Genomic DNA, 27,430 nt, shown 5'->3' with positions numbered 1-27,430 from the left:
CCAATTTGCAGTGCCACCAGCAATGTATGAGTATACCTTTTTCCCTGCATCCTCACCAACACATATTGTTATTTGTATTTTTGATAATTGCCATTCTGACTGGAGTGAGATGAAATTTTAGAGTAGTTTTGATTTGCATTTCTCTAATTACTAGAGAAGTTGAACCTTTTTTCATGTATTTGTTGATAGATTATATATGTTCTTCTGAGAAGTGTCTGTTCAGTTCCTTAGTCCATTTATTGATTTTTTTTTTTTTTTTTGGTGTTACGGTTTTTGAGTTCTTAATATATCCTAGAAATTAGTGCTTCATCTGATGTGCGTAGAGTAAATAAGTTCTCCCTCTATGTGGGCTCTCTCTTCACATTATTGATTGTTTCTTTTGTTGAAAAGAATCTTTTTAGTTTGAATCCATCCCACTTATTAATTCCTGATTTTATTTTTGTGCTTTAGGCATCTTTTTAAGGAAGTCAGGACCTAATCTGACATGATGAAGATTTGGGCCTACTTTTTCTTCTATTAGGTGCAGGGTCTCTAGTATAATTCCTAGGTCCTTGATCCACTTTGAGTTGAGTTTTGTGTATGGTAAGAGATACTGGTTTAATTTCATTTTGCTGCATATGGATTTCCAGTTTTCCCAGCATCATTTGTTGAAGAGGTTATCTTTTTGCCAATGTATGTTTTCGGCACCTTTGTCTTGTATGCAATAACTTTATTCATGTGGGTTTTTCTCTGTGTCTTCTATTCTGAACCATTTATCTACATATCTATTTTGTGCCAATTCCATACCTTTTTTTGTTAACTGAAGCTCTGTAGATACTTTAAGATCTGGTATTGTGATGCCTCCTGCTTCACTTTTCTTGCTAAGCATTGCTTTGGCTATTCTGGGTATCTTGTTTTTCCAAATGAATTTTATGATTGTTTTTTTTTTTTCTCTTTCTATGAGGAATGTGTTGAGGTTTTAAAAAATTGGAATTGCATGAAATCTGTATACTGCTTTTGGTAGTATGGTCATTTTGATAATATTAATTCTTCCTATCCAAGAACATACCATGGACCTTTGACTAATAAAAGTTTTAAGTATGTTCTTATAAATGTGTAATGGACATTGAATTACCAGAGAGAGTAGCTTGTGAGCTCACCAATCAAGGGATTCAGTGTAGATTTTTTTTTCTTTTTTAAATGAATTTAAAAGAACAGGTTAAAGTTTGGATGGAAGCGCTTGCCACAGTAGTTCCACATCTAGTTGTTGCTTTTGCATTTTTTTGTTGATCCTGCATTTTCATAAGCTTTTTAGCAGGTAAATGTTAAACATGTCTGCTTCATGGTTAAGACAAAATCAGCCCATGGGTACTGTGTCAAATGATTTGTCCTCTTTTTTCTTGAATATTTCTGCTGTCTCATCTTGATTTATGAGCAAAACCCAGAAAATCTACAAAAAATATTTTGTGATTTATCTAGAACTAATACAGAAAATATTGCTATTATTTTTGGTGAAGAAAATCAGTTTTGTATAGTTTATTTCAATCTAAATAAAATGTGAATTAAAAACAATAATTCAGCCTTGGTAGGTATATAGGATTTATACCTAAGTTTTTTTTTTAATTTTTTTGTTTTTTTTTTATTTTTTTTATTGGTTATTCAAAACATTACAAAGATTGCAGAATCACATCGGTTACACATCCACATTTTTACATAATACCATAATAGTAACTGTTGTATTCTGTTACCTTTCCTATCCTCTACTATCCCCCCTCCCCTCCCCTCCCATCTTCTCTTTCTACCCCATCTACTGTAATTCATTTCTCTCCTTATTTTTTCCCCATTCCCCTCACAAACTCTTATATGTAATTTTGTATAACAATGAGGGTCTCCTTCCATTTCCAAGCAATTTCCCTTTTCTCTCCCTTTCCCTCCCACTTCATGACTCTGCTTATTGTTAATCTTTTCCTCCTGCTCTTCCTCCCTGCTCTGTTCTTGGTTGCTCTCATTATATCAAAGAAGACATTTGGCATTTGTTTTTTAGGGATTGGCTAGCTTCACTTAGCATAATCTGCTCTAGTGCCATCCATTTCCCTGCAAATTCCATGATTTTGTCATTTCTTAGTGCTGCGTAGTACTCCATTGTGTATAAATGCCACATTTTTTTTATCCATTCATCTATTGAGGGGCATCGGGGTTGGTTCCACAGTCTAGCTATTGTGAATTGTGCTGCTATGAACATCGATGTGGCAGTATCCCTGTAGTACGCTCTTTTGAGGTCTTCAGGGAATAGTCCGAGAAGGGCAATAGCTGGGTCAAATGGTGGTTCCATTCCCAGCTTTCCCAGGAATCTCCATACTGCTTTCCATATTGGCCTCACCATTTTGCAGTCCCACCAGCAATGTATAAGAGTACCCTTTTCCCCACATCCTCGCCAGCACTTGTTATTGTTCGACTTCATAATGGCTGCCAATCTTACTGGAGTGAGGTGGTATCTTAGGGTGGTTTTGATTTGCATTTCTCTGACTGCTAGAGATGGTGAGCATTTTTTCATGTACTTGTTGATTGATTGTATGTCCTCCTCTGAGAAGTGTCTGTTCAGGTCTTTGGCCCATTTGTTGATTGGGTTATTTGTTTTCTTATTGTTTAATTTTTTGAGTTCTTTGTATACTCTGGATATTAGGGCTCTATCTGAAGTGTGAGGAGTAAAAATTTGTTCCCATGATGTAGGCTCCCTATTTACCTCTCTTATTGTTTCTCTTGCTGAGAAAAAACGTTTTAGTTTAAGTAAGTCCCATTTGTTGATTCTTGTTTTTAACTCTTGTGCTATGGGTGTCCTATTAAGGAATTTGGAGCCCGACCCCACAATATGTAGATCGGAGCCAACCTTTTCATCTATCAGACGCATAGTCTCTGATTTGATATCAAGGTCCTTGATCCATTTTGAGTTAACTTTTGTGCATGGCGAGAGGAGGGGATTCAGTTTCATTTTATTGCATATAGATTTCCAGTTTTCCCAGCACCATTTGTTGAAGATGCTATCCTTCCTCCATTGCATGCTTTTAGCCCCTTTATCGAATATAAGATAGTTGTAATTTTGTGGATTGGTTTCTGTGTCCTCTATTCTATACCATTGGTCCACCCGCCTGTTTTGGTACCAGTACCATGCTGTTTTCGTTACTATTGCTTTGTAGTACAGTTTGAAATCTGGTATCGCTACACCTCCTGATTCACACTTCCTGCTTAGAATTGCTTTTGCTATTCTGGGTCTTTTATTTTTCCATATGAATTTCATGATTGCTTTATCTATTTCTACAAGAAATGCCGTTGGGATTTTGATTGGCATTGCATTGAACCTATAGAGAACTTTTGGTAATATTGCCATTTTGATGATGTTAGTTCTGCCTATCCATGAACAGGGTATATTTTTCCATCTTCTGAGATCTTCTTCTATTTCTCTCTTTAGGGTTCTGTAGTTTTCATTGTATAAATCTTTCACCTCTTTTGTTAGGTTGATTCCCAAGTATTTTATTTTTTTTGAGGCTATTGTGAATGGGGTAGATGTCCTCATTTCCAGTTCAGAAGATTTGTCGCTGATATACAGGAATGCCTTTGATTTATGCGTGTTGATTTTATATCCAGCCACTTTGCTGAATTCATTTATTAGCTCTAGTAGTTTCTTTGTAGACCCTTTTGTGTCTTCTAGGTATAGGATCATATCATCCGCAAATAGTGATAATTTAAGTTCTTCTTTTCCTATTTTTATGCCTTTAATTTCTTTCGTCTGTCTAATTGCTCTGGCCAGTGTTTCAAGAACTATATTGAATAGAAGTGGTGAGAGAGGGCATCCCTGTCTTGTTCCAGATTTTAGAGGGAATGCCTTCAGTTTTTTTCCATTTAGAATGATGCTAGCCTGAGGCTTAGCATATATAGCTTTTATAATTTTGAGGTAAGTTCCTGTTATCCCTAGTTTTTCTAATGTTTTGAACATAAAGGGATGCTGTACTTTGTCGAATGCTTTTTCTGCGTCCACCGAGATGATCATATGGTTCTTATCTTTAAGTCTATTGATGTGGTGAATAACGTTTATTAATTTCCGTATATTGAACCAGCCTTGCATCCCAGGGATGAATCCTACTTGATCATGGTGCACAATCTTTTTGATATGTTTTTGTATACGATTTGCCAGAATTTTATTGAGGATTTTTGCATCTAAATTCATTAGGGGTATTGGTCTGTAGTTTTCTTTCTTTGAGGTGTCCTTCTCTGGTTTGGGAATCAGGGTGATATTGGCCTCATAGAATGAATTTGGGAGTTCTCCCTCTTTTTCTATCTCCTGAAATAGATTATGGAGTATTGGTATTAGTTCCTCTTTAAATGTTTTGTAAAACTCTGCTGTATATCCATCCGGTCCTGGGCTTTTCTTGGTTGGTAGTCTTTTGATGGCTTCTTCTATTTCCTCTCTTGATATTGATCTGTTTAGGTTGTTTATATCTTCCTGATTCAATCTGGGTAGTTCATATGTCTCAAGGAATTTATCTATGCCTTCACTATCTTCTATTTTATTAGAGTATAGGGTTTCAAAATAATTTCTAATTATCGTCTGTATTTCTGAATTGTCTGTTGTGATGTTGCCTTTTTCATCCCGTAAGCTAGTAATTTGGGTTCTCTCTCTTCTTCTCTTTGTTAGTGTGGCTAGTGGTCTATCAATCTTATTTATTTTTTCAAAGAACCAACTTTTAGTTTTGTCAATTTTTTCGATTGTTTCTTTTGTTTCGATTTCATTGATTTCTGCTCTAATTTTAATTATTTCTTGCCTTCTACTGTATTTGCTGCTGATTTGTTCTTCTTTTTCTAAGGCTTTGAGGTGTAGTATGAGGTCATTTATTTGTTGGCTTTTCCTTCTTTTAAGGAATGAACTCCATGAAATGAATTTTCCTCTTAGTACTGCTTTCATAGTGTCCCAAAGATTTCGATATGTTGTTTCTGAGTTTTCGTTTACCTCTAAGAATTTTTTAATTTCCTCTTTGATGTCTTCTGTAACCCTTTGTTCATTCAGTAGCATATTGTTTAATCTCCATGTGATGTAGGGTTTTTCCTTTCTCCTTTTATTATTGATTTCCAATTTCATTCCATTATGATCAGATAAAATGCATGGTAGTATCTCAACTCCTTTGTAATTGCTAAGCTTTGCCCTGTGACATAATATATGGTCTATTTTTGAGAAGGATCCATGTGCTGCTGAGAAGAAAGTGTATCCGCTTGATGTTGGGTGGTATATTCTGTATATATCAATTAAGTCTAAGTTATTTATTGTATTATTGAGCTCTATGGTTTCTTTATTCAATTTTTGTTTGGAAGATCTGTCCATTGGTGAGAGAGGTGTATTAAAATCTCCCATGATTATTGTGTTGTGGTCTATTAGACTCTTGAACTTGAGAAGAGTTTGTTTGATGAACGTAGCTGCACCATTGTTTGGGGCATATATATTAATGATCGTCAAGTCTTGTTGGTGTATGGTTCCCTTGAGCAGTATGTATTGTCCTTGTTTATCCCTTTTGATTAACTTTGGCTTGAAGTCTATTTTATTTGATACAAGTATGGACACCCCTGCTTGCTTCCGGGGTCCGTATGAGTGATATGATTTTTCCCAACCTTTCACCTTCAGTCTGTGTATGTCTTTTCCTATCAGATGAGTCTCCTGTAGGCAGCATATTGTTGGATCTTTTTTTTAATCCATTCTACTAGCCTATGTCTTTTGATTGGTGCATTTAAGCCATTAACATTTAGGGTTACTATTGAGATATGGTTTGTATTTCCAGCCATATTTGGTTATGTATGACACTTAACATGATTAGTTTTTCCTCTATGCTTAGTTTTTCCTTTATTGTACTACCTCCCGTTGTTGGTTTTCATTGTTATTTTTCATTTCCTCTTCCTGTAATGTTTTGCCAAGGATGTTTTGAAGAGCTGGTTTTCTAGCTGCAAATTCTTTTAACTTTTGCTTATCGTGGAAGATTTTTATTTCATCTTCAATCCTGAAGCTTAATTTCGCTGGATACATGATTCTTGGTTGGAACCCTTTTTCTTTCAGCGTTTGAAATATGTTGTTCCAGGATCTTCTAGCTTTCAGAGTCTGTGTTGAAAGATCAGCAGTTATCCTGATTGGTTTACCCCTAAATGTAATCTGCTTCCTCTCTCTTGTGGCTTTTAAGATTCTCTCCTTATTCTGTATGTTGGGCATCTTCATTATTATATGTCTTGGTGTGGATCTCTTATGATTTTGTATATTCGGTGTCCTGTAGGCTTCTAGTATTTGGATTTCTTTTTCATTCTTTAAGTCTGGGAAGTTTTCTAGTATTATTTCATTGAATAGATTACTCATTCCCTTGGTTTGGACCTCTGTACCCTCTTGTATCCCAATAACTCTTAGGTTTGGTTTCTTGATGTTATCCCATAATTCTTGGATGTTCTGCTCATGATTTCTTAACATTCTCGCTGAGCTGTCTATGTTCTTTTCAAGTTGAAAAACTTTGTCTTCGTTGTCTGAAGTTCTATCTTCCAAGTGTTCTACTCTGCTGGTAATACTCTCATTTGAGTTTTTAATTTGGTTTATTGTTTCCTGCATTTCCAGGATTTCTGTTTGTTTGTTTTTTATATCCTCTATCTCCCTATAGAGTTGATCTTTTGCTTCTTGGATTTGTTTATGTAATTCATTGTCAAAGTGATTTTTCATTGTCTGAATTTGATGAATAATGTCTTCCTTGAGACTCCAGATCATCTGAAGCATGTATATCCTGAACTCTTTGTCTGACAGTCCATCAGCTGCAGATATTACCTCATCTAATGTTGAATTGACCTGTATTGTTTGTGGTCCTTTCTTTCCTTGTCTTTTCATACTGCTCATGGTTCTTTCTAGCTTTGTGAAACTGTTGAGCTAATGTTTTTCCCCTTATATATTTGTATTGTTCTTGAATAGCTCCAATATCCCTCTTTTTCGGAGAAAGACAATGTTAACAGATCCCAATATCAACAGTACATTATCTAAGGACAAGTTTTCATTATTAATACATTTATAGTTAGATTCTAAGACTATAGATATTGGATTTAATTATTACTTAAGAATATATTCCTTAGTTTCATAAAAGGCGTACCTGGTGGCATATAGAAAACTTAATTTCAGACGAAGGATGTTATACTTAAAGAGAAAGGAGTGAGGGAATGAGGTTAAACTAACTTAGCACCTTTGGAAAACTCTAACCACTCGACTGGTAATTTATGGAAGAATGTATAGATTCAACCTCCTATTTAGATAGTTACCCTATGTATAGATAGCAAAAGTTAGGAGACTGAAAGTGGTATAGAGAGAATATGAATTAAAAAAAAAAAGAAAAGAAATAACAAGGAAGAAAAGAGAAATAAGAGAAGGGAAGGGAAGTAAGATAGAAATACAGAAAAAAATGGGGGGGAGGTGGGGTATATGCAATTCCTCTATATTATATTACTTTGGTAATTCAGTTGTTCATGCTCAGTTCTTGGTTTCACATATGCTGAAGTTGTGGAAGAGAGAGAAGAAAAGAGAAAGAGAGGAAAAACAAACAAACAAAAAAAAAACACAAAAGTCTCTCAGAACACTGTTTTCCTTGCTTCCAGTAGGTGGCGTTGTCTATTCCTAGTTTGAGCCTCTGTATTCAGGGTGGTGGGTATAGCCAGTGTGAAGGGAAATGAGCTTCCACCTGTATCTTCCCTACTCTAGTCTCTGAGGTAGAAACCAGGTGCCTCTACAGTTGTTGTTTTGTGTTGATAGCTACAATCCCCAAAAGCTTGTGGGAAATATTTTGAGTTATCGCAGCTAAGGGTGGGGGAGTTGGAAACCGGGTACCTGGATCAGCCGCAACTGTGCTGGTAGCCACACCCACTTTGATGGATTTTAAGGGTTGATGGGCTTCCTGGAGACTAGCGCTCAGGGCGGGGACCGGACTTCCTCCTCCGGTCTGGCTGAGCGGCTGGCGCCTTCCTGCTCCGGTCTGGCTGGGCGGCTGTCGCGGCTTCCTGCTCCGGTCTGGCTGGGCGGCTGTCGCGGCTTCCTGCTCCGGTCTGGCTGGGCGGCTGTCGCGGCTTCCTGCTCCGGTCTGGCTGGGCGGCTGTCGCTATACCTAAGTTTTTATCCATTACTTATGTTATTGACATACAATTGTTCATAGTAGTCTTATAATCCTTTGTATTTCTTGGTATCCATCGTAATGTCTCCTTTTGCACTTATCATTTTTTTTGAAACCTTTCTTTTTTTTCCTTTGGATAATCTAGATAAAGATTTGTCAATTTTGTTAACCTTTTCAGACAACCAACTCTTAGTTTTATTTATCTTTTTCTATTCTTTTTCTAGTCTCTATTTCATTTATTTCTACTCAGTATCGTTTCCTTCCTCCTCCTATCTTTAGCTTTAGTCTATTTTTTTTCTGGTTCCTTGAGATTAATTTAGATCAAGATCTTTTCTGTTTTGCCCTTCCTTCCTTCCTTCCTTCCTTCCTTCCTTCCTTCCTCCCTCCCTCCCTCCCTCCCTCCCTCCCTCCTCATTTATCACTGCAAAATTCTCTCCTAGCGCTGCTTTTGCTGCATGAGCTTTATTAGTTTGTTACAATTCCATTTTTTTTCTCAAGATACATTTTTATTTTCCTTTTATTTCTTTTATCTATTAATCAAGAGTGTTTACTTTGTTTTTGTGGTTAGAAATGATAACCTAATATGGGACTGGGAGTGTAGCTCATTGGTAGTGCACTTGCCTAGGATGTGGGGGGCCCTGGATTCAACCTCTATCCCTGAAAAAAAAAAAAGAAAATATATCTGTTGTGATTTTAATCTTATTAAATTTGTTAAGATTTATTCTGTGGCACAATATATAATCTGTCCTGGAGAATGTTTCATGTATGGTTGGAAAGGATCTGTTTTATGCTATTATTAGCTAAAACATTCTATAAGTTTGTCAGGTGCATTTGGTCCTCAGTGTTATTCAAGTGTACTGTTCCCTCATTGATTTTTTTTTTTTTAATCTGGGTGATGTATGCATTATTGAAAATAGAATATTGAAACCCTGCTATTTTTGTATTGCTATCTATTTTTCCTTTAGTTCTGTTAATATTTGCTTTATTTGGCTTCACGCTACTATTTGGGATGTATATGTATTTATAATTGTTATATCCTTTTTATGAATTTAACCTTTTTATTATGCAGTGACCTTCTTTGTCTCTTGTGACAAATTTTGGCTAAATCTTTTTTGTCTGATGTAAATATAGCCATCCTTATCCCTGTTTGGTTATCGTCCCTTCATTTCCCCCTTTTTTTCATTCTTGTTTAGCTTGTGTGTGTCTTACAAGCTAAGAAGTGAATTTCTTATTTGCAACACAGTGTTGGATCTTATCTGTTTAACCAAACTGGGTCTTTTGTTTGGAGAATTTAATCTGTTACACTTCATTATAATTTATGATGAATTGTTGGGTGGGTAAGACTGCTCTCAGACTCCAGGTGAAATGGACTAGTGCTGAGTTACATAGCTGTATTGCGGAACTGCTTGGTGTAGGACCAAGATCTGCCGGGCTGATCCAGGGACACAGGATAGAAGTTTCTCTGGGCAGGACCAGACAAAATTGCTCTTAGACCACAAGCCAAGTTACAGGACTGTTTCAGGGTTCATAGTTGAGTTTACAATTGATGGACCTCTCACCCAGGGATCAGTGGTAAATAAGCTATGAGTAAAGTCTTTTCTTTATTCCCCATGATGAGGGCATTGTTTTGTTTTTTGGAATATGGCTCCCATTGTTCATTACTCTAAATACCAGGGGACCAAATATCATGTTTAGATCTAGGATTCAAGTTCACTTAAGATTTTTAGCAAAATACTCTGTTTACCTGTTTAACCTATTACTTGGATGCTAATAACTAATAGAGCCAATCTTTGCCTTCTACCACAGTTGGGCAATCAACTGATAGTAATTAATAATACTTCTTGTCTTTTAAAAGCTTTAATAGGATTTTAAAGAATTTAAAGGAGTTGATGATATAATAAATAATGGCAGAGTAGCATATTAATTATTATTTGCTATACTGGTCTCAAAAATTAGTATCACTAGATTTTTAATTGATTCTATTCTAGTAATTGCATATGACCATATTTCATAGTAACAGTAAAATTTACCACTGCTTTTGATACCATTGAAATGAATTGGCCTCAGCTTCCATCTTTGAAATAGTTAAAAAAATAAGTATTACACAGCGATTATTTCAGTCAATATTTTATTATTTATTTAGCATTGTAGATTCAGCGCTTGAATTTATGGGGTTTAGATTTGTATCTTAACCTCTATGTGTTTTTGTCATATCGTATTTTCAGGTTACCCCAGAGACATATTTAATTTAATTGTTTCTTTTGTCATCTTCATGTTGCCAGACACCAGTTCATGAAATAGTTATCAGAGTTGCTTCTTTTTGCTTTTAAGTTATAGCAATTATTAAATTTCAGGAAGGCTCACAATGAACTATGTCTCAACTAAGTTGACTGAAACCTTTGGCAAAACAGTGTGCTGAAACAGCAATTTTATTTCCCTTGCCTAGTCTGAATTGTCTCATTATCAGTAATTTATAAGGCAACTTTGCTAAAGCTAAGGTTTGATGTCCTCTCAGATGGTGAATGATGCTTATAACTAATCATAGTGATTAGCCATTTGCAGATGTGCAAAAAAACTATCATGAAGGATTATATAGCAAAGAAGAGGACTTTGAATCAGATAAGGAGCAAGCATTATCTGATTATAGGGAAAGATTGATAGGTTAATAGTTTATAAATTTGTTAGATTTTCTAATCATAGATGTTGTGGCCCAGTGACTTAATTTTTCAATATCTTTGGAACACAGATACTTTGAAAGGTCCAAGAATTTATATTTCCACTCTTAAAAAGTTAAGGTTTGTGAACCTTGACATCTTGTTTGTGTTTTATTTCTCTTTCTCTCTCTCTCTCTCTCTCTCTCTCTCTCTCTCTCTCTCTCTCTCTCACACACACACACACACACACACACACACATGGGAAGGGGAGATCTTAAGTTCTTTGAGATGATTTTTTTTATTCTTTTTAGATATACATGATAGTAGAATGTATTTTGACATATTATACATACATGGGGTATGACTTCTCATTCTTGTGGTTGTACATGATATGGAGTTACACTGGTCATGTATTCATATATGGACATAAGAAATTTATGTCCAATTCATTCTACTGTCTTTCCTACTCCCAATATCTTCTCCCTTCCCTCATTCCCCTTTGTCTAATCCAGTGAACTTCCATTCTTCTCTCTCTACCCCCTTATTGTGTATTAGCACCCTCATATCAGAGAGAACATTCAGCCTTTGGTTTGGGGGGATTGGCTTATTGTACTTAGCATAATGGTATCCATGGATGGTCTCCAGTTTCATCCATTTACCAGCAAATGCCATCATTTCATTCTTCTTTTTGGCTGAATAATATCCCATTGAGTGTGTGTGTGTGTATGTGTGTGTGTGTGTGTGTGTGTGTGTATCCCTTTTTTTTATCCATTTGTCTGTTGAAGGACATCTAGGTAGGTTCCATAGCTTAGCTTTGTGAATTGTGCTGCTATAAATATTGATGTGGCTGTGTCACTCTAGTATGATGATTTTAAGCCCTTTGCATATATATCAAGGAGTGGGATTCCTGGGTCAAATGGTGGTTCTATTCCAAGTTATCTGAGGAATGAGATATGATTTTATTGAGACTTTTATTAAACTGTAACATGGATCCTCTTAAATTTGGGCCTTTTTTCCTTGCATAATTGCCTTTCTACTAAGGAATCTAGGTATATTTTTCAAGTGGTACTAGACATTTGCATATGAAGTTGTATTTATCCTGTTTATTGCTTAGTCTTTATCAACTAGATGATGATTCTCTATCTTAAGAGAATACTTTTCCTAATAATAAAGTTTGTTTTAAGAGAAGAATCTCTCTAGGTGGAAAGCATGCCTTGTCTAGTAGCCTTGATTCTGTTTTATCTGCCCTCACCACACATCTGTGTGGGAGTGGTTTCCAAACTCAAGAATGGTTTTGGCATTAAAAATAATCACTAAGTATTTCCTTTATGCCCATCACTTGATAAAGACTCTTTATTCATTGCTTATTTATCCAGCACAATAACCCTATGACATAGCAATATTACAGTAGTCCCTTATATCCACCATTTTGCTTTCCACAATGAGTTACCCATTGGCAACTACATTCTGAAAACATTAAATAGAAAATTCCAAAAATAAATAGTTCATGAGTTTTTTAAAATGTACATTCATTCTAGGTATCATGATGGAATTACATGCCATTCTCCTAAGATGTGAATCATCCCTTTATCTAGCATATCCATGCTTTATATGCCACCCTCCTATTTGTCACTTTCTCGGTTATCAGATGGATGGTTGCAGTATTACAGTGCTTGTGTTCACATTACCCTTGTTGTGTTTATTAATAGCCCCAAAGTGCAAGATTAGTGATTAGTGATATTTGTTTTAGTCAGCTTTTTCACTGCTGTGATAAAAGACCCGACCAGGACAATTGTAGAGGAGGAAGAGTTTATTTGGAGGCTCACAGTTTCGGAGGTCTCAGTCCATAGACCTCCAGCTCTATTCCCATAGGTTTGAGATGAGGCAGAACATCAGGGCAGAAGAGTGTGGTAGAAAGAAGTGGCTTACATGATGATCAGGAGCAAGAGAGAGACTCCACTCACCAAATACAAAATATGTACCCCAAAGACACATCGCAATGCCCACTTTCTCTAGCCATATCCTACCTGCCTTCAGATAACACTGAATCCCCATCAAGGGATTAATTCACTGGTTGGGTTAAGGCTCTCATAACCCAATCATTTCTCCTCTAAACCTTCTTGCATTGTTCTCACACATGAGCTTTTCGGGATACCTCACATCCAAACCACAACAATATTAATCTCTTACTATGCCTAACTTGTAAACTTTATCATAGATTATGTAGGTATGGGGGCGGAACAGTACTACCTATAGTTTCAGGCATCCACTGGGGGTCTTTGAATAGTCTGCTATGGGTAAAAGGGACTACTATATTTCTCCTATTATAACTAAGGTTATTCTTAAGCTTGGAGAAATTAGATAACTTATATAAGAGCTGTTTTGCTCCAAAATTCTTTCTCTTAATTGCAAAATACTCTGAGGTTTATTTTTTTTCTTCTACACAAGGGGAGATAATTCTTGTAGCACAGCAATATGATGATTAAATTAAGGAAATATATAAATATATAAAATACTTCCCACAGTGCCTAATACATTATAGATTTTAGTAGGCTGTGGTTAGACCTACATAAGGACAATTTGTAAGTAAATATAAATAGAAAACTTTGAGACCCTTCAGGACTGGCAGAGATAAGGGGAAACTGGCTAAGTGCTTAGTAGGAAGAATTTTAAGGTCTAGAACCTATGTCCCAGCTAGGTCAGCTGTCAAGATAGAGATATCCTAAAATTTCTTCTTGGAGATGACAAGGGAAACAGTAGGAGATTAACTCATCCCTATCTCCTGCTCATGTTTTTATCCTTTGTGCTGCAAATTTATCCCCAAAGAGCAAACCAAAGAAAAAGTAACCTTGGACAAAATTTTTCTTGCCCATGATCCAGATTTACCCATGGATTTGACTGTGTTATGTTAATTCCTTTACCTTGGAGTTTTTCTTGCTTGAATTATACCAATATTTTTTCAGCCAAAAAGTGTGAGGGGGGTATGACCATTATATGAAGATTTTAAGAAGTTTTATGTCAGTTTATTGATAAATGACTTTTAAGTAATACTATCTTTGGTGCAAAAATTAAAATGCATGGAATGGTGTGAATATGAGATAGCACTGATCATATGGTGAAATGTGGTACATCTCTGTGCTGGTCCTCAAGGAAACTTGTATCATTAACATTTGAATCAGATGTAAACAAAACTCCCCCTTGTGGTTCATTCCCAGCCATAGTTGAGACAGAACCCACCTCCCCCGCCCACTAAAAAACGAAAGAATTTTGTAACTATTAAAATAGAAAAATAAATTACTAGAAAATACAAAGAACATAAGCATAATCTGCTTCTGAAATGAAGATTTTGATGCCTGTCATAATTGGCTTGTTCTCAAAGTCATAAATTCTGTTCTGTTTTCTGTCTTCAGATATCTGTACTCTATCCTCAGTCGACTAGCACTATTTTCTTGCTTGGGTTTGCATATCCCAAACCTTGATGTGGCTTCATACCAGGGCCTCAAATTTATTGCCTGGTAAATTTGAGGTATCTCCTGGTAGCTTCAGTCAAAAGTAAGACAACAAGATTACCAGTTTGGGGGAACTTCTCTGAGAGATTAGGTTTCAGGGTGAAATCACTGAAAACCCAGGGCTTCTGCAAAATATTTTGGAGTCACCTATAATGGACCACAACTGAAACTTTCTAATTTGATTATCCTCATGTCTTTGGCCAAAAAAATAAAGTTTGCAGGATAGTCCAGTCCAAAAAATGTCAAAGGTCAAATGTTTTCCTTGATATGTAGAAGGGGAGGGGATTTAAAAAAAAAAAAAAAAAAAAAGAGACAGAAAGAAAAAAAATTTCATCAAAATAGATTAAAAAATAGTAGAGTAGATGAATGCGATTGAGGAAGAAGAAGAAGGGATGGAAAAAAAGAGCAGTGGATGAATCTGACTGAACTTTCACATGTACATGCGTGGATGTGGCATGGTGGGTCCCACATCAGGGGTATCCACAAGACACTGATTAAAAATAAATATAGACTGTAAATAGATTGAAGAGAGATTTGGTGGATTGGAGGGCAGAAGTGTTGGGGACTGAATCAGAGCAGGTTAGGTTCCTTGCTTTTGTGATTATGTCAAAGTGTATCCTGATGTTGTATCATAACTAAAAAGAATTTTGTAAAAAAAGTTTGCTGGATATTACTCAGATATTACTCAGGCAATGAAGAACTGGTTTGAATTTAAGGTTGTTTCCTGGACTTTATGCAGTCCCCAGTGGGGAGGCCAAGAAAAAAACATATTTAAAAATCAAGTTTGCTTTTAGTGAACTGTGAAAGTAGAGTGTCTTGTATGAAGACCCAACTGCATTTCATAAAAATTATTTATTTATGATTAACATGTATTAATTTCAAATATTAATGGGGTTTATGTGGTATTTCAATACATGCATGTAGCATACACTGATTAAATCCAGCCTCCCTTTGTCCATCCTGTTCCCACTTTCCCAGTCTCTCTAAATTGCTAGTCTATGTGTAATATAAGTTGACTTTCCTTTTAACTTGCATGCATGAGAGAAAAATATGTGGCACCTATCTTTCTATATTTGTCTTATTTTACTTAATATAATATCCTCTAGTTCCACCCATTTTGCTACTAATGACATAATTTTATTTTTTTGTGCCTGAATAGTATTTCATTGTGTATATATGCCATTTTTTATCCATTAATCCATTCATGAGTTCTTAGATTGATTCCACATGTGTGTGTGTACACATGTGGTGTTAGTGTGCACACGTTTTAATTTAATGTAAAGTCAAGCAGAACATGTTGAATTTCCTTGTTTCCTTCAATAGGCATTTTCTGATAGAGTAGTTATTTATCACTGTGTGCTATATCTTCAAAAATAATACTGCCATTTAAAGTTAAGACTTGCAACAAGTTTTGTGACCACTCCTATTTGATAGATAGGGAAAAAATTAATGACCATATTTGTGTATGATGAAATTTATGAAATGTAAGGAACAAAGAGTGCGATGAGGATGATGGGAAAGAGACTTATAAAACTGACAAAATATTTTAAATAAACTTTCAGCTGAGTCCTGTAGCACTCTAAAGATTTCTCTTATGTTTCCATGATCTACTCACAACTTCCTGTGGGTGGTGTATTAGTGGTGTATTCACTACTATAATGAAATACCTGAAATGGTTACATTTATAAAAATGAGATTTATTTAACTTGCATTTTTAGGGCATTGTGTCTGTATTGGCACAATTTTAACCAAGAACCTTCCAGCTGTAATCATATCTTGGCAGAGGTGTGCATGTGTGGAAGAATTCACGTTGCCAAACATAGTCAAAGATTGATGTCACAAAATCTCTTTTGAGGGCACTCCCTCAAAGACCTAAAGACCTCCTTCTAATAACCTCCCCCCCCAAAAAAATTTTCACTACACAGCAATGTCTGTTACCCTGGAGACCCAGGCTTTAATCATAATAGACCCTGGAGGACACTCAGACCATACTGAAACCAAAGCCATAGCAGGTGGTAACTTTTCTTCAGAAACTATAAAGACTACTGTAGGCTATACAGTAGTCTAGAAGAGGCTTAGTTTTATAATCCAATAAAAAGTTTAAATTTGAAACTCTTACTCAGTGTGTAAGGCTAATATGTAAAGGAGGCAGTATAAAATTTCTTTTGTATAAAAAAGAAATGTTTTGAAACTTAGGTGAGAATAACAAATATAAAAATAGATAAAATATCACGTTTTAGAGTCTTGCCATGTTCCAAAATGGTGAAAATGAAAATAGCTAAGCCATAAAGTGTTCTGTGCCTAATTAATGTTGACACAAACAAATGTCTAGTAAGACTGTACTGTGGACTGCTATTGTTTTGTTAGCATGTAGTTAAGAACCAGGAATAAAAGAATACTAAAACTATGTCACATCCTCATAGATAAATGATAGTTGTCGAGGGTTGGTTTCCTTCTGATTGATCAAGCAATTCCTTTCTTTAGGGTCTCATAACTAGATGTTGCATCATTTTTATGACTGGTCTTTAGGATTATGTATTACTCAACCAATGGATCCTTCCTCTTAGTAGTAGAATTACTAGTTGATGTTCTTCAGACATCAGGCAAAAGCTCTGACACAACTCTCTGAGAGCCATTGTCATTAAAAAGAAAGAAGGAAAGAAGGAAGGGAGAGAGGGAGGAAGGAAGGAGACATAGAAAGAAAGAAAAAAAGAAAAAGACATAGCAATTACCCCATGCATTACTAGTTTATATGTATTATCATTAATCCCTTTTTTAAAAGGTTATATTCATACATTTTTGGTGATTTTTATTTTAGGATGAAGTAAATCTCAGATATGTAAAAATAACTTTTTCAGAACACAAAAGTTAATTAAGAGGTAGAGCCAAAATTGAGAAATAGGTCTATCTGGCTCTCCAAGCTTTTCCCCCTGTCTCAGACTTTCTAATTTTGAATATTTAAATTGAAGAGCATCTATATTATTGTACTCTGAACCTCTTTCATATTTGTTAGTGCTGTAGATACAAGTCTGAGCTTTAAGATCACATTTTGTGGGTTTCAGTTCCTACTCTGGCACTTGTGAGTTTTGTGATTTGAACAAATTATTTCACTCTCAGTGCTTTAGGTTACTAATTTATAAGATAGTTGTGAGAATTAAATGATATAAAGTACTTAGAATAGGTGTCTGGCCCAAGTAAGAGGTTAATACCTGCTTCTTGGAACCTAAATTCTAGTAGGGGATGAAAGATAAAGAAGTAAATGATATTGTATATTATAAGATGATAGTTGTTTAGGAAAGAAGAAGGAGAGAGAAAGCCAAATGTGATGCTGGTGATGTGATGTTTGATTATTTGTTTTTACTCTTCTTTATGGGGCATGTAGATCTTCACTTTTATTTAATGCAGTGTAATTTAAAACTATCTATTCCAGCCCTGAAGTTTCTCTTATTAGTTTACTGGGGATTTTAGTTTATCCTTCAGGAAATCTAGCATGTTATAATAGAAATCATTGATGCTATGGAGTGGCAAAGTATCTTAATAATTTCATTAGTTTAGACCAGGGATTCATAAATAATGGTTAAGGGCCAACTCTGACTTATTGCCTGTTTTTGTTAGTAAAGTGTTTTTTGAACAGCCACAGCCATTCATTTATTGTCAGTACAACTTTTCTGCTGCAAAAGCAGCAGCAGATGCCCACAAAACCTAAAATACTTACTATCAAGAGTTTTAAAGAAAAAAGTTGCTAATCCTTGGCTCTTTAGACCATCGTTTAAGAGGTGTGTTGATATTTTCTTCTGATCTTTGTCTAACCATTCAGAGTACTTAAGTAGGAAGAAAAAACTTAAGAAGAGTCATGAAAAGATAGCACAGAAAACAAATTTATATTAGTCAAATACTAACACCAATCTCTTTTGTCTCCGATATGTTAACCTACCTATTTATTTTCTCTGGGAATCTGCTTCTCCCAGATACTATAGTACTTTGACCTGGGAGGGAACCAATGCAATGGACTATCTTAGAAAAAAATAAAAAGGCTTTTGTTTCAACATTAAACATTTATTATAGAGTTGAATCTTGAATGATAGAGACTAATATTTGAATTTCACAGCCTTGATAGAAAAAAAAAAAAAAGAAGATGAGTACCAGGTTCATTGTGAGCCTAAGTCTTATGAAGAATTTGACCCTCTTCTTATGGCTTTGTATAATCCAGTGATGAAGTACAAATAAGTTAGCACTCAAATGTCATTTGCTTTCACAGGTCTATAATGACAGATCTATACTACCTCAGTCAAACAGATGGAGCAGGTGTTTGGCGGGAAAAAGAGGCCAAAGATCTGACAGAGCTGGTCCAGCGGAGAATAACCTATCTCCAGGTAAGAAGATTAGGTTAGGATATAAACTTAGTGAAAGAAAAAGAAAGAAAATCATAGTAAAGATAAGAGTAAGTATTATTGTTTTTAGTCTTTATAGTCCTTTGCTTTTTGAAATTAATTGCTCATTTATTTCGAAAGATATAGTTATATCTTGAGTAGAATACAAAGGAGGCCAAAACAAGATACTTTCCCCAAGAGGGGCTGGGCTACCTTTTATACACATACACAAAACTACAGTACAATTATGAACATGTTACATTTAATAGAAAAGAAATAGATAAAAATAATTATTGGAGTTTTAAAATGTTTACTGAAGGAGACTCAGTGATGGTTTTATAGAGATATATCATTTGAACTGAACTGTAAATTATAGGTAGAATTTGGACACAGAGAAATGAAGGAAAAGAACATACCTGCTGGAGAATACATTATGAACAGTATCTCAAGGCCAAGAGAAGGCCGGGAATCCAAATGAGAATGAAGTGCTACAATTTGGAGCTTTAGATTTTGTGAAAAGGAGGATTGGAAGATAAGATGGAAAGATGGGTTTGGGAGCTAGATTACAGAGGTTTATGGTGCATAAGCAGTAAGATATTATTTATGTTTTTCAAAATAATATCTTTCTGAAAGATATTATTTATGTTTTATAAACATCATTATAACCACAGATAGGAAATAGTGGCAAATGCCTCTCTCAAATTAAATCTCAATTTTTTTGGTATCCTGTTCTAGTTCTTACTAGTATACCTATGCAGTCTTACATATTAGTAAGGAAATAATCTATTTACTTTTGATTTTTTTCTGCTTAATATACTGTAAGCATTTTTTTTCTATTTTGGAGTCATTAATAGCTTTTGAAAGGTTTTTCCATGTAAGAGGGACATGATGAGAATGGTGATTTATGTGATATTAATCTAAAATGAGTATTTTATATGAACTGTACTAGTATTTGAAACATTTGCAAGCACAGAGACCATTTAGGATAAGAGGACCATGGTGCCATTGAGAAGTATGAAAGTATATGACAGGTTGTTTTGAAGTGAATAGACAAAATTTGAGAGAATTTGGGAAAACAGAATTGACCAGGTCTTTTAAATAGGTGAAAACACTGAACTAGGTAGGAACAGGAGCATCATTGACTGATAAGGAATGGCAAGATAGGATAGTTTTCAGGGGGTAAAGAAGGAACTGATAGAATTCTTCAAAACTGAAAAATGCTTGAAATTGAAATGACTGTGAAACATCCTGCACCCATCATTTTCTAATGCTGTTGATAGCCTGGTTTCTGGGTATAATCACCCTGTTATCCCTGGAAGATTAAAAGCAAAATGGCTATCAGTGTATGTTTCTGTATATTTGAAGGTGCACATTTTCCTATATGTAGCAAAAAAGTAAAAAATCAAGTGTTTAGAGATCATTAAAAAATGAACCAGATCTTGGCATGCCATCTTGGTCTCATAGTCCCAAGACCATTCATCAGAGGTATCTGCAGAGTAAGAAATACTTCACCTCCTGTTGGGAAGAGGTAATTATCTCCTATCAACTAGATCTTCACTCAGTGAATTCTGAGTAGCTGGTGGTACAGAAGCATCATCTTTATTTAAAACAGAAATAACAGTGGTTTCTGAGCTTCTTCCATTTCCATATAAGCAATAAATTTTCACCCTCAATATTTAAACTGTGATCAGGTCATACATAGGTCAGTTCCCTTCATTTTAACAAGTGCCTGCTATTTGCTTTAGTTATTTTTTTTCTTTTTTTCTCTCTTCTTTTAGGTGACCAAATCCTTTTACCAATAGTACTAGTTTAATTGTCTATATGCTGATTTCTATTGTTCTATATTAGAGGACTTCACTTATAAATCATTCTAATGATTAAAAATTACCTTTTAAAATCTTTTAAACTGTAGCAAAATTTAATATTTTACCTGGACTTTAGCTTAAATTTTAAACATTGTTATTTATCATCCTTATTTTATTCTTTATTTCCATTAAAATAAAAAAAAGTGATTTTAAAAAATTCAAGGAGATGGGAAACGTCTTAGAAAAAAAATATACTTTGGAAATACGTTTTTCTGAATTATTTGATGTAATGATAACTCTTTTTCTCTAGACTAAAATTTCCTTGAAGTCAGGAATTTTAACATATTATTTGTTAGAGGTTGAAAGTAGCATTCACTCACTCTTTCTCTTCTCTGTGTAAAGGCAGAAAAGCAGCCTTTTTTTTTTTTTTTTTTTTTTGCTATTTGATCAAAATCAAATATATATATTGATAGGAATGTTTTCTTTGACTAGAATTTTTATCCCCCTGGTACATTTTTTAGATATAACATGTGTCAAATGGATTAATCAGCTTAATCAGAAGACTTGATCACTTTCTATACATAAAAAAATTATAGGAGGATCGTGAGTTCAAAGACAGCCTCAGCAAAAGTGAGGCACTAAGCAACTCAGTGAGACCCTGTCTGAAAATAAAATACAAAATAGGGCTGAAGGCAGAGTGTTCCTGAGTTCACTCTCCAGTACCCACAGTACCCACCCCCCCAAAAAGAATACATCTTTTTCTCATATAGGTTATGTGTCCCTTATCCAAAATGCTTGGGACCAGAAGTGTTTATATTTTCTCAGGTTTTAGAATATTTTCATATACATAATGAATTATTTGGGGGATAAGACCCAAGTCTAAACATAAAATTAATTTGTTTCATATATACATTTTATACACAAACTCTGAAGGTAATTTTTTACAATATTTTTAGTGTGTCTGTGTTGTGACTAAGACCCAATATAGAATCAGATGTGGCATTTTCCCCTTGTGACATCAGTTGGTGCTCAAAAACTTTTGGATTTTGGAGAATTTCATATTTTAGATTTTTGGATTAGAGAAACTTACCTTGTACAGCTTATACAGGTTTTTTTTTGTTGTTGTTGTTGTTGTTTTTTTTTTTTTTTTTTTGCTTTTGCTTTTGTTTTATAGTATTAGGGATTGAACCCAGAGAATTCACACATGTTAGACAGGTACTCTCCACTAAGCTACATCCCTGCCTCTTTTAATTTTATTTTGAGACAGGTACTTGCTATCATTGGCCTCAAACTTGTGATCCTTCTGTCTCAGCTTCCCAGTAGACCTAGGATTACAGGTGTGTGCTACCACATGTGAACTGTACAACTTTTCTTGGCATTTGTTTTAGTCAGCTATTCTACTGCTGCAACTTAAAGACTCCACCAGAACAACTGTAGAGGAGGAAGGGTTTATTTGAAGACTCATAGTTATGGAGGTCTTAGGGTGGCTCCATTCCTCAGGGCTCCAGGTGAGGTTGAACCTCATGGTAAGAGAGGGTAGCAGAGGAAAGCAGCTTATATCATGGTGATAAGGAAATAGAGAAACAGACCTCCACTTGCCAGATACAAATATATACCTGAAGGCCACGCCCTAATCCCACCTTCTTCAGCCATACCCTACCACTTCAGTTACCACTCAGTTACTTCCTGTCAGGGGATTAATTCACTGGGTTAAGACTATTGCATCTCAGTCATGTCTCCTCTGAACTTCCTTGTATTATCTCACTCATGAGCTTTTTTTTTTTTTGAGGGGGTGGTATTAGGAATTGAACTCACAGACACTCAACTACTGAGCCAAATCCCCAACCCTATTTTTTTTGTATTTTATTTAGAGACAGGGTCTCACTGAATTGTTTAGCACCTCTCCATTGCTGAGGCTGGCTTTCAATTCGAAATCCTACTGGCTCAGCCTCCCCAGCTGCTGGGATTACAGGTGTGCACCACTGCGCCCAGCTCACATGTGAGCTTTTGAAGGATACTTCACATCCAAACCATAACAGTATTTAAATGTATTTATGTTCCATTGTCATTAGTTTAGGAAGTATTACTGTAAAAAGTATAAGTAACTTAAATTCTGAAAGATTTCAGTAGGGCTTAGATATTAGGAAATAAAAATCCTTTCTCCCACAGTGTGGGGATTGGACCCAGGGGCTCATACATGCCAGGCAAGCACTGTAGCACTAAGCCACATCCCCAGTCCAGGAAAAAAGTTTTTAAGGAGAATAAAGGAATATTTAACTTGGAAACTGTATTACAAAATAAGCAGTTTATACAATTTATTAATGGAGATTTTTAGAAGGCTCACGTTGTTTGGCCCATTATCAGTTTGATTCAGTTGTGGGTTTGTGTTATATTGAGTATAGTTTAACCACATGATTTTAATCAACTAAGCAACTCATTCAGAATTTATATTGAACCTTAAGTCAAAACTTTTCTCTAACTTTTCTCTAACTTTGCACCCCATTTCATAGCACTAACTATGTTTTAAAATGTAACTTTGCTGTTAAAATTATGGGTTATGGCCCAGGCACAGTGGTAATGCCAGTGACTCAGGAGGCTGAGGCAGGAAGATCACAAGTCTGAGGCCAGCCTCAGCAACTTATTCAATGTTATTATTGAGCAATGAATTTTATTCCCTGATTCACTGTTCTTTTAGCATAGTTCCACCCTCTGCTGGTTTTCATGCTCCTTTTTTTTTTTTTTTTTTGAAAAAGTAAAACTTTTAATAGCAAATTGAGTATATTCAAATGGAAAAAGCAGATTCACTGCAGAATGATAAAATTATGAAATATCCTTCGCTTGAAACATTCAGCATTTGCATTTTTTCTTTCCAATATACCCTGCCACCTTTCCCCTGTACATTTCTATTACTTTCCCCATATGTTCCATGGACAGATTCCTTCCTCCCCCCTCAGTAATACAGAAACTTCACCCCTAGGCAAACTACAATGACTACCATTAAATTTTTAAAATATGCTCTTTGACCTTCCTAACATGTAGGTAATACCACTCCTTTCCCCTCATCCCCAAATAAACAGTTAGCTTCCACTCTTCTGGACAAAAATGATGTTGTATTCCTAGATGTTCTAGATATATGTTGGTGTGAGGAAAGCGATAGTTGCAGCCACCTATATTGTTTTCTCCAATAATTCTTTTCAATGTGGATATACAAGAAATAAACTTCCTAAATTCTTCCCATATCAAAAAATATCATTGTTTTACCCTGAAAATCAAATGCCAATTTGGTTGGATACAGGATTCTAGGGCAAAAGCCTTTCTCCTGAAGCACTTTTTTGATGTTGCTCCATTGACTTCTTGCATCCAGGGTGCCCAGTGATAAGTGAGCTGTTAATTGGATTCTTGTGCCTCTGTAGGTGATTTTTTTTTTCTCTCTCTAGAAGCCTTTAGGATTTTCTCTTTATCACTGCAATTCAAAAACTTCACTAAGATGTGTCTCAGAGTGAGTCTGTTTTTGTTAGTCATGCTGGGGATTCCGTGAGCACGCATTATCCCAAGACTAGAATCCCAAAGCTCTGGAAAATTTTCTTCAGTTATTTCCTTCAATATGTCCTCTGCTCCATTCTCTTCTGGAATTCCTGTCAAATGGATGTTGGCACTTCCGAATCTATCCTCTCTCTCCCTTAGTGTTTCTTTATTATCTGCTTGGCCATCTGAATGGTATCCTTAGAGAATTCTTCCATCTCATCATCTAGATTGCTCAATCTTTCTTCAAGGATGTCTATTCTACTACTCAAATCTTCTATTGAATTGTTAGTTTCCAAGATATCTAGAAGGCATTTTTTTAATTTTTCCAATCTCTTCTCCCATCTCTCTGAAGATACTGATCATAGTTGTTCTCTAGTTTCTTTCTGTTTCCTGGATTAGGTCTGCATCTTTGGATGTTGGTGTTTGAAGAGTCTTCCACGTAAAAAAACCCTCCTACTTCTTCTTCCTCCTCATTCTCAGAATTCCATACATTACTGAAAACCATAATCTCTTCATCAGCTCCCATCTTTCCCATTACATTTGTTGCAGGAACACAGCAGATAGGTTGAATCCCGTTTCTCACATAATATTGAGTTATCTTCGCCCTCCTCCTCCTCCTCCTCCTCCTCCCAACAGTCCTCCTCCTCTTCCCCAGAGGTCTCCTCTTCCTCCATCTCCTCTTCTCCTTCCTCTTCCATGTCACAGGCCTCTTCTTCCTCTTCTGCCCTCACATCAAAGATGTCATTCTCGTGGGTCTCTGAGTCTTCTCCTGTCACCTCAAAGGTAGGGATTCCTTTATCCTTCCACTCCGAAAACTCTTCCTCCCAAGTCTCTATGCTCTTCACTTCTGGCCTAGTGACTTTTACCTCTTTGATGAATAAGAAATGCAAGCCATCACTTGCTGTTCCTCCTGCTTCATGTTTTGAATTTACTAGTTTTACCCCCTTTTACAGGAATCCCACATTCTCCTCCTTGATTTGGTTTTTCTTTCTGTTGGAGTACACGGTTCAGTATGTATGACAGGTTTTTGGCTGGTAAATTTTCATAAACTTTGCAGGTCTGAAAATGTCTTCATTGCATCATCACATTTAAATGCTAATTTGACCTAACACAGAAATTCTGATTCAAAGCCATTTTCTCTCAAAATGAAAATGTTGCTACTGCTTACTGACTTCCAAGGTTGCTGATGCCGGAGGGTCTGCAGCCAGGGTGAGCATGGCTCCTTCATCCATCAGCATTTCTTCTTCTCTTGATGCTTTGACAGTCTTCTCTTTGTTACTGAAGCTCTGGAGGTTTTCTTCTTCCATTTCTTTTGTTGCTCCATCCTCCCTTTTCTTTCTCCTCTCTTTGTCAGGCAGTTTTATGTGGTGACTGCCATTTCTACATGTGTCATAGTTAATATCTGAGGCTTCTTCCATCCCTTCAGTGGCTTGGGATAATTCCTTACCTTGATTGCTAGTGGACATCTTGGCTTTGTCCAATTTACAACTCAGCTCTTCTATTTCCTTGCTTCTAAAAGTTGTTTTCAGTACACTCAGCGATTTTAGAATTTTTTTCTTCTTTTTCCCCCAACTCTGGTTTTTGTGAAGCTAAATCTTTTGCTTCTTGCCACTCTTCTCTGCTACCACAGTGCTCTGTATCTTTTGTTTCAGATATCTCACTTTTTACTAACATTTCCTTTAAGTCATTTTTCAGGGTTTCCCTCATCTCGTAAAACATCAGGACCTGCATTTCCAACAAGACCTTAAATTTCTCCATAATAGTTGTTAATATATGTTTGTACTTGAAATCTAACATCCGAGGTATCTTCTCATCACTTCCTATTAGCTGCTTTCTTTTGATACAGGTGGTTTGTTCCTGTTCTTTTGCAAGTCCAGACATTTTTGATCGTACAGTCGACATGGTGTCTATATTGTCCAGATCGTATTGTTTTCCCTTTTGAAGAGTAACTTTAGTTCTTGCACACTGGCTAGGCTCCAGAAATTTAGAATCCTCAAAAAACTCTCATCCACTTGCGTGCCTCTGCCAGGAACAGACCAGTTTCACAGAGCACAATGTGGTCTACTGTGCAGCAGTCTCCACCTGGGAGGAGAGCAATGCTGCAGTGCTGCCCGGTGAACCTCACTCTCATTTTTAATTTCTCCTTTATGAAATATTTTATTGAGAATATTTTGTAGTGCAAGTTTTCTAGTTGTGGATTTTTTAAAATTTTATTTATCATGGAAGGTTTTTATTTTATCATTAATTCTGAAGCATAGTTTTGTTGGCTATAGTATTGTTGGCTGGCATCCATATTCTTTCAGAGATTGGTATATATCATTCCAGGACCTTCTAGCTTTGAGGGTGTGGGTTGAGAAATCAGCTGAGATCTGGATTGGTTTCCTTCTAAATATGACCAGTCATTTTTCTCTGGCAGCCTTTAAAATTCTATCCTTATTTTATATGTTAGGTATTTTTGTAATAACATGCCTTGGTGTGGGTCTGTTGTAATTTTGTATATTTAGGGTCCCACAAGCCTCCTTGATGTGACTTTATATATCATTCTTAATTTTTGGGAAATTTTCTGATATTATTTCTTTGAAAGATTGTGCATTCCTTTGGTTTGTATCTCACTCTTCATCCTTCCCAATAAATCTTAAATTTGGTCCTTTTCTCTTATCCCTTATTTCCTGTAAGTTCTGTTCATGTTCTCTTACCATGTTTTATCCATGGTCAACTTTAATTTCAAGATTATGTATTTTGTCTTCATTGCCTAAAACTCTGTCTTCCAAGAGGTCTAGTAAGTTGGTCATGCTTTCCATTGAAGTTTGAATTTGATATATTGATTCCTTCATTTTGATGATTCCTGCTTCATTTTTTCCAGAATCTATCTTTAAGAAAGTGATCTTTTACTTCCTATATTTTGTCTCTGATGTCACTCTTTATATCATCCTTTACCTCAAAGGTCAGTTTAATTATGAATATTCTAAACTTCTTCTCTGATATTTGTTCCACTGTAGTTGCGATGGTTGTTGAAGTATCTTGGTTTGTTTAATGTGATTTGTTTTCTTGCTTTTTTTATGTTGCTTGTGTGTCTTCCCATCTAAGAGTATGGATCTGAGACAATAGAGTTTCTACACTGTGGACTTACTAGTGACTCTGAAGGTTTCTATTATCTAACTGTTTAGGAGGAGACAAATAATAACAACAACCAATCACACAGGTACAGCATTAAACAAATAGTTCCTGCTGTGACCTCTACAACCTTTTTTTAAATTTGTTTTAATTAGTTATACATGACAGTACAATGACTTTGATATATCATACACTTGAATACAGGTTGCAGAATCATATTGGTCATGCAATCACATATATACACACAGTAATAATAATGTCTGTTTCATTCTACTATCTTTCCTATCCCCCCATCTCCTCCCCTCCCCTCGC

General features: G+C 35.6%; 1 protein-coding gene across 3 annotated transcripts in view; it reads left to right on the top strand.

Moving 5' to 3' along the window:
- Positions 1–27,430, top strand: part of Fut8 (fucosyltransferase 8) — a 316,775-nt gene that overhangs the window by 218,519 nt on the left and 70,826 nt on the right. For all 3 annotated transcript variants that reach the window (XM_076848320.2, XM_076848323.2, XM_076848321.2), the window contains one exon: positions 18,563–18,677. In XM_076848320.2, the coding sequence (XP_076704435.1) occupies positions 18,563–18,677 (115 nt within the window). The remainder of the gene's footprint in view (positions 1–18,562; positions 18,678–27,430) is intronic.

Source organism: Callospermophilus lateralis, chromosome 3 (genome assembly GCF_048772815.1).
Source record: "Callospermophilus lateralis isolate mCalLat2 chromosome 3, mCalLat2.hap1, whole genome shotgun sequence".
In the NCBI taxonomy this organism is placed as follows: domain Eukaryota; kingdom Metazoa; phylum Chordata; class Mammalia; order Rodentia; family Sciuridae; genus Callospermophilus; species Callospermophilus lateralis.
The sequence above is the reverse complement of the archived record's forward strand: the minus strand, read 5'-3'. Positions and strand labels throughout refer to the sequence as shown.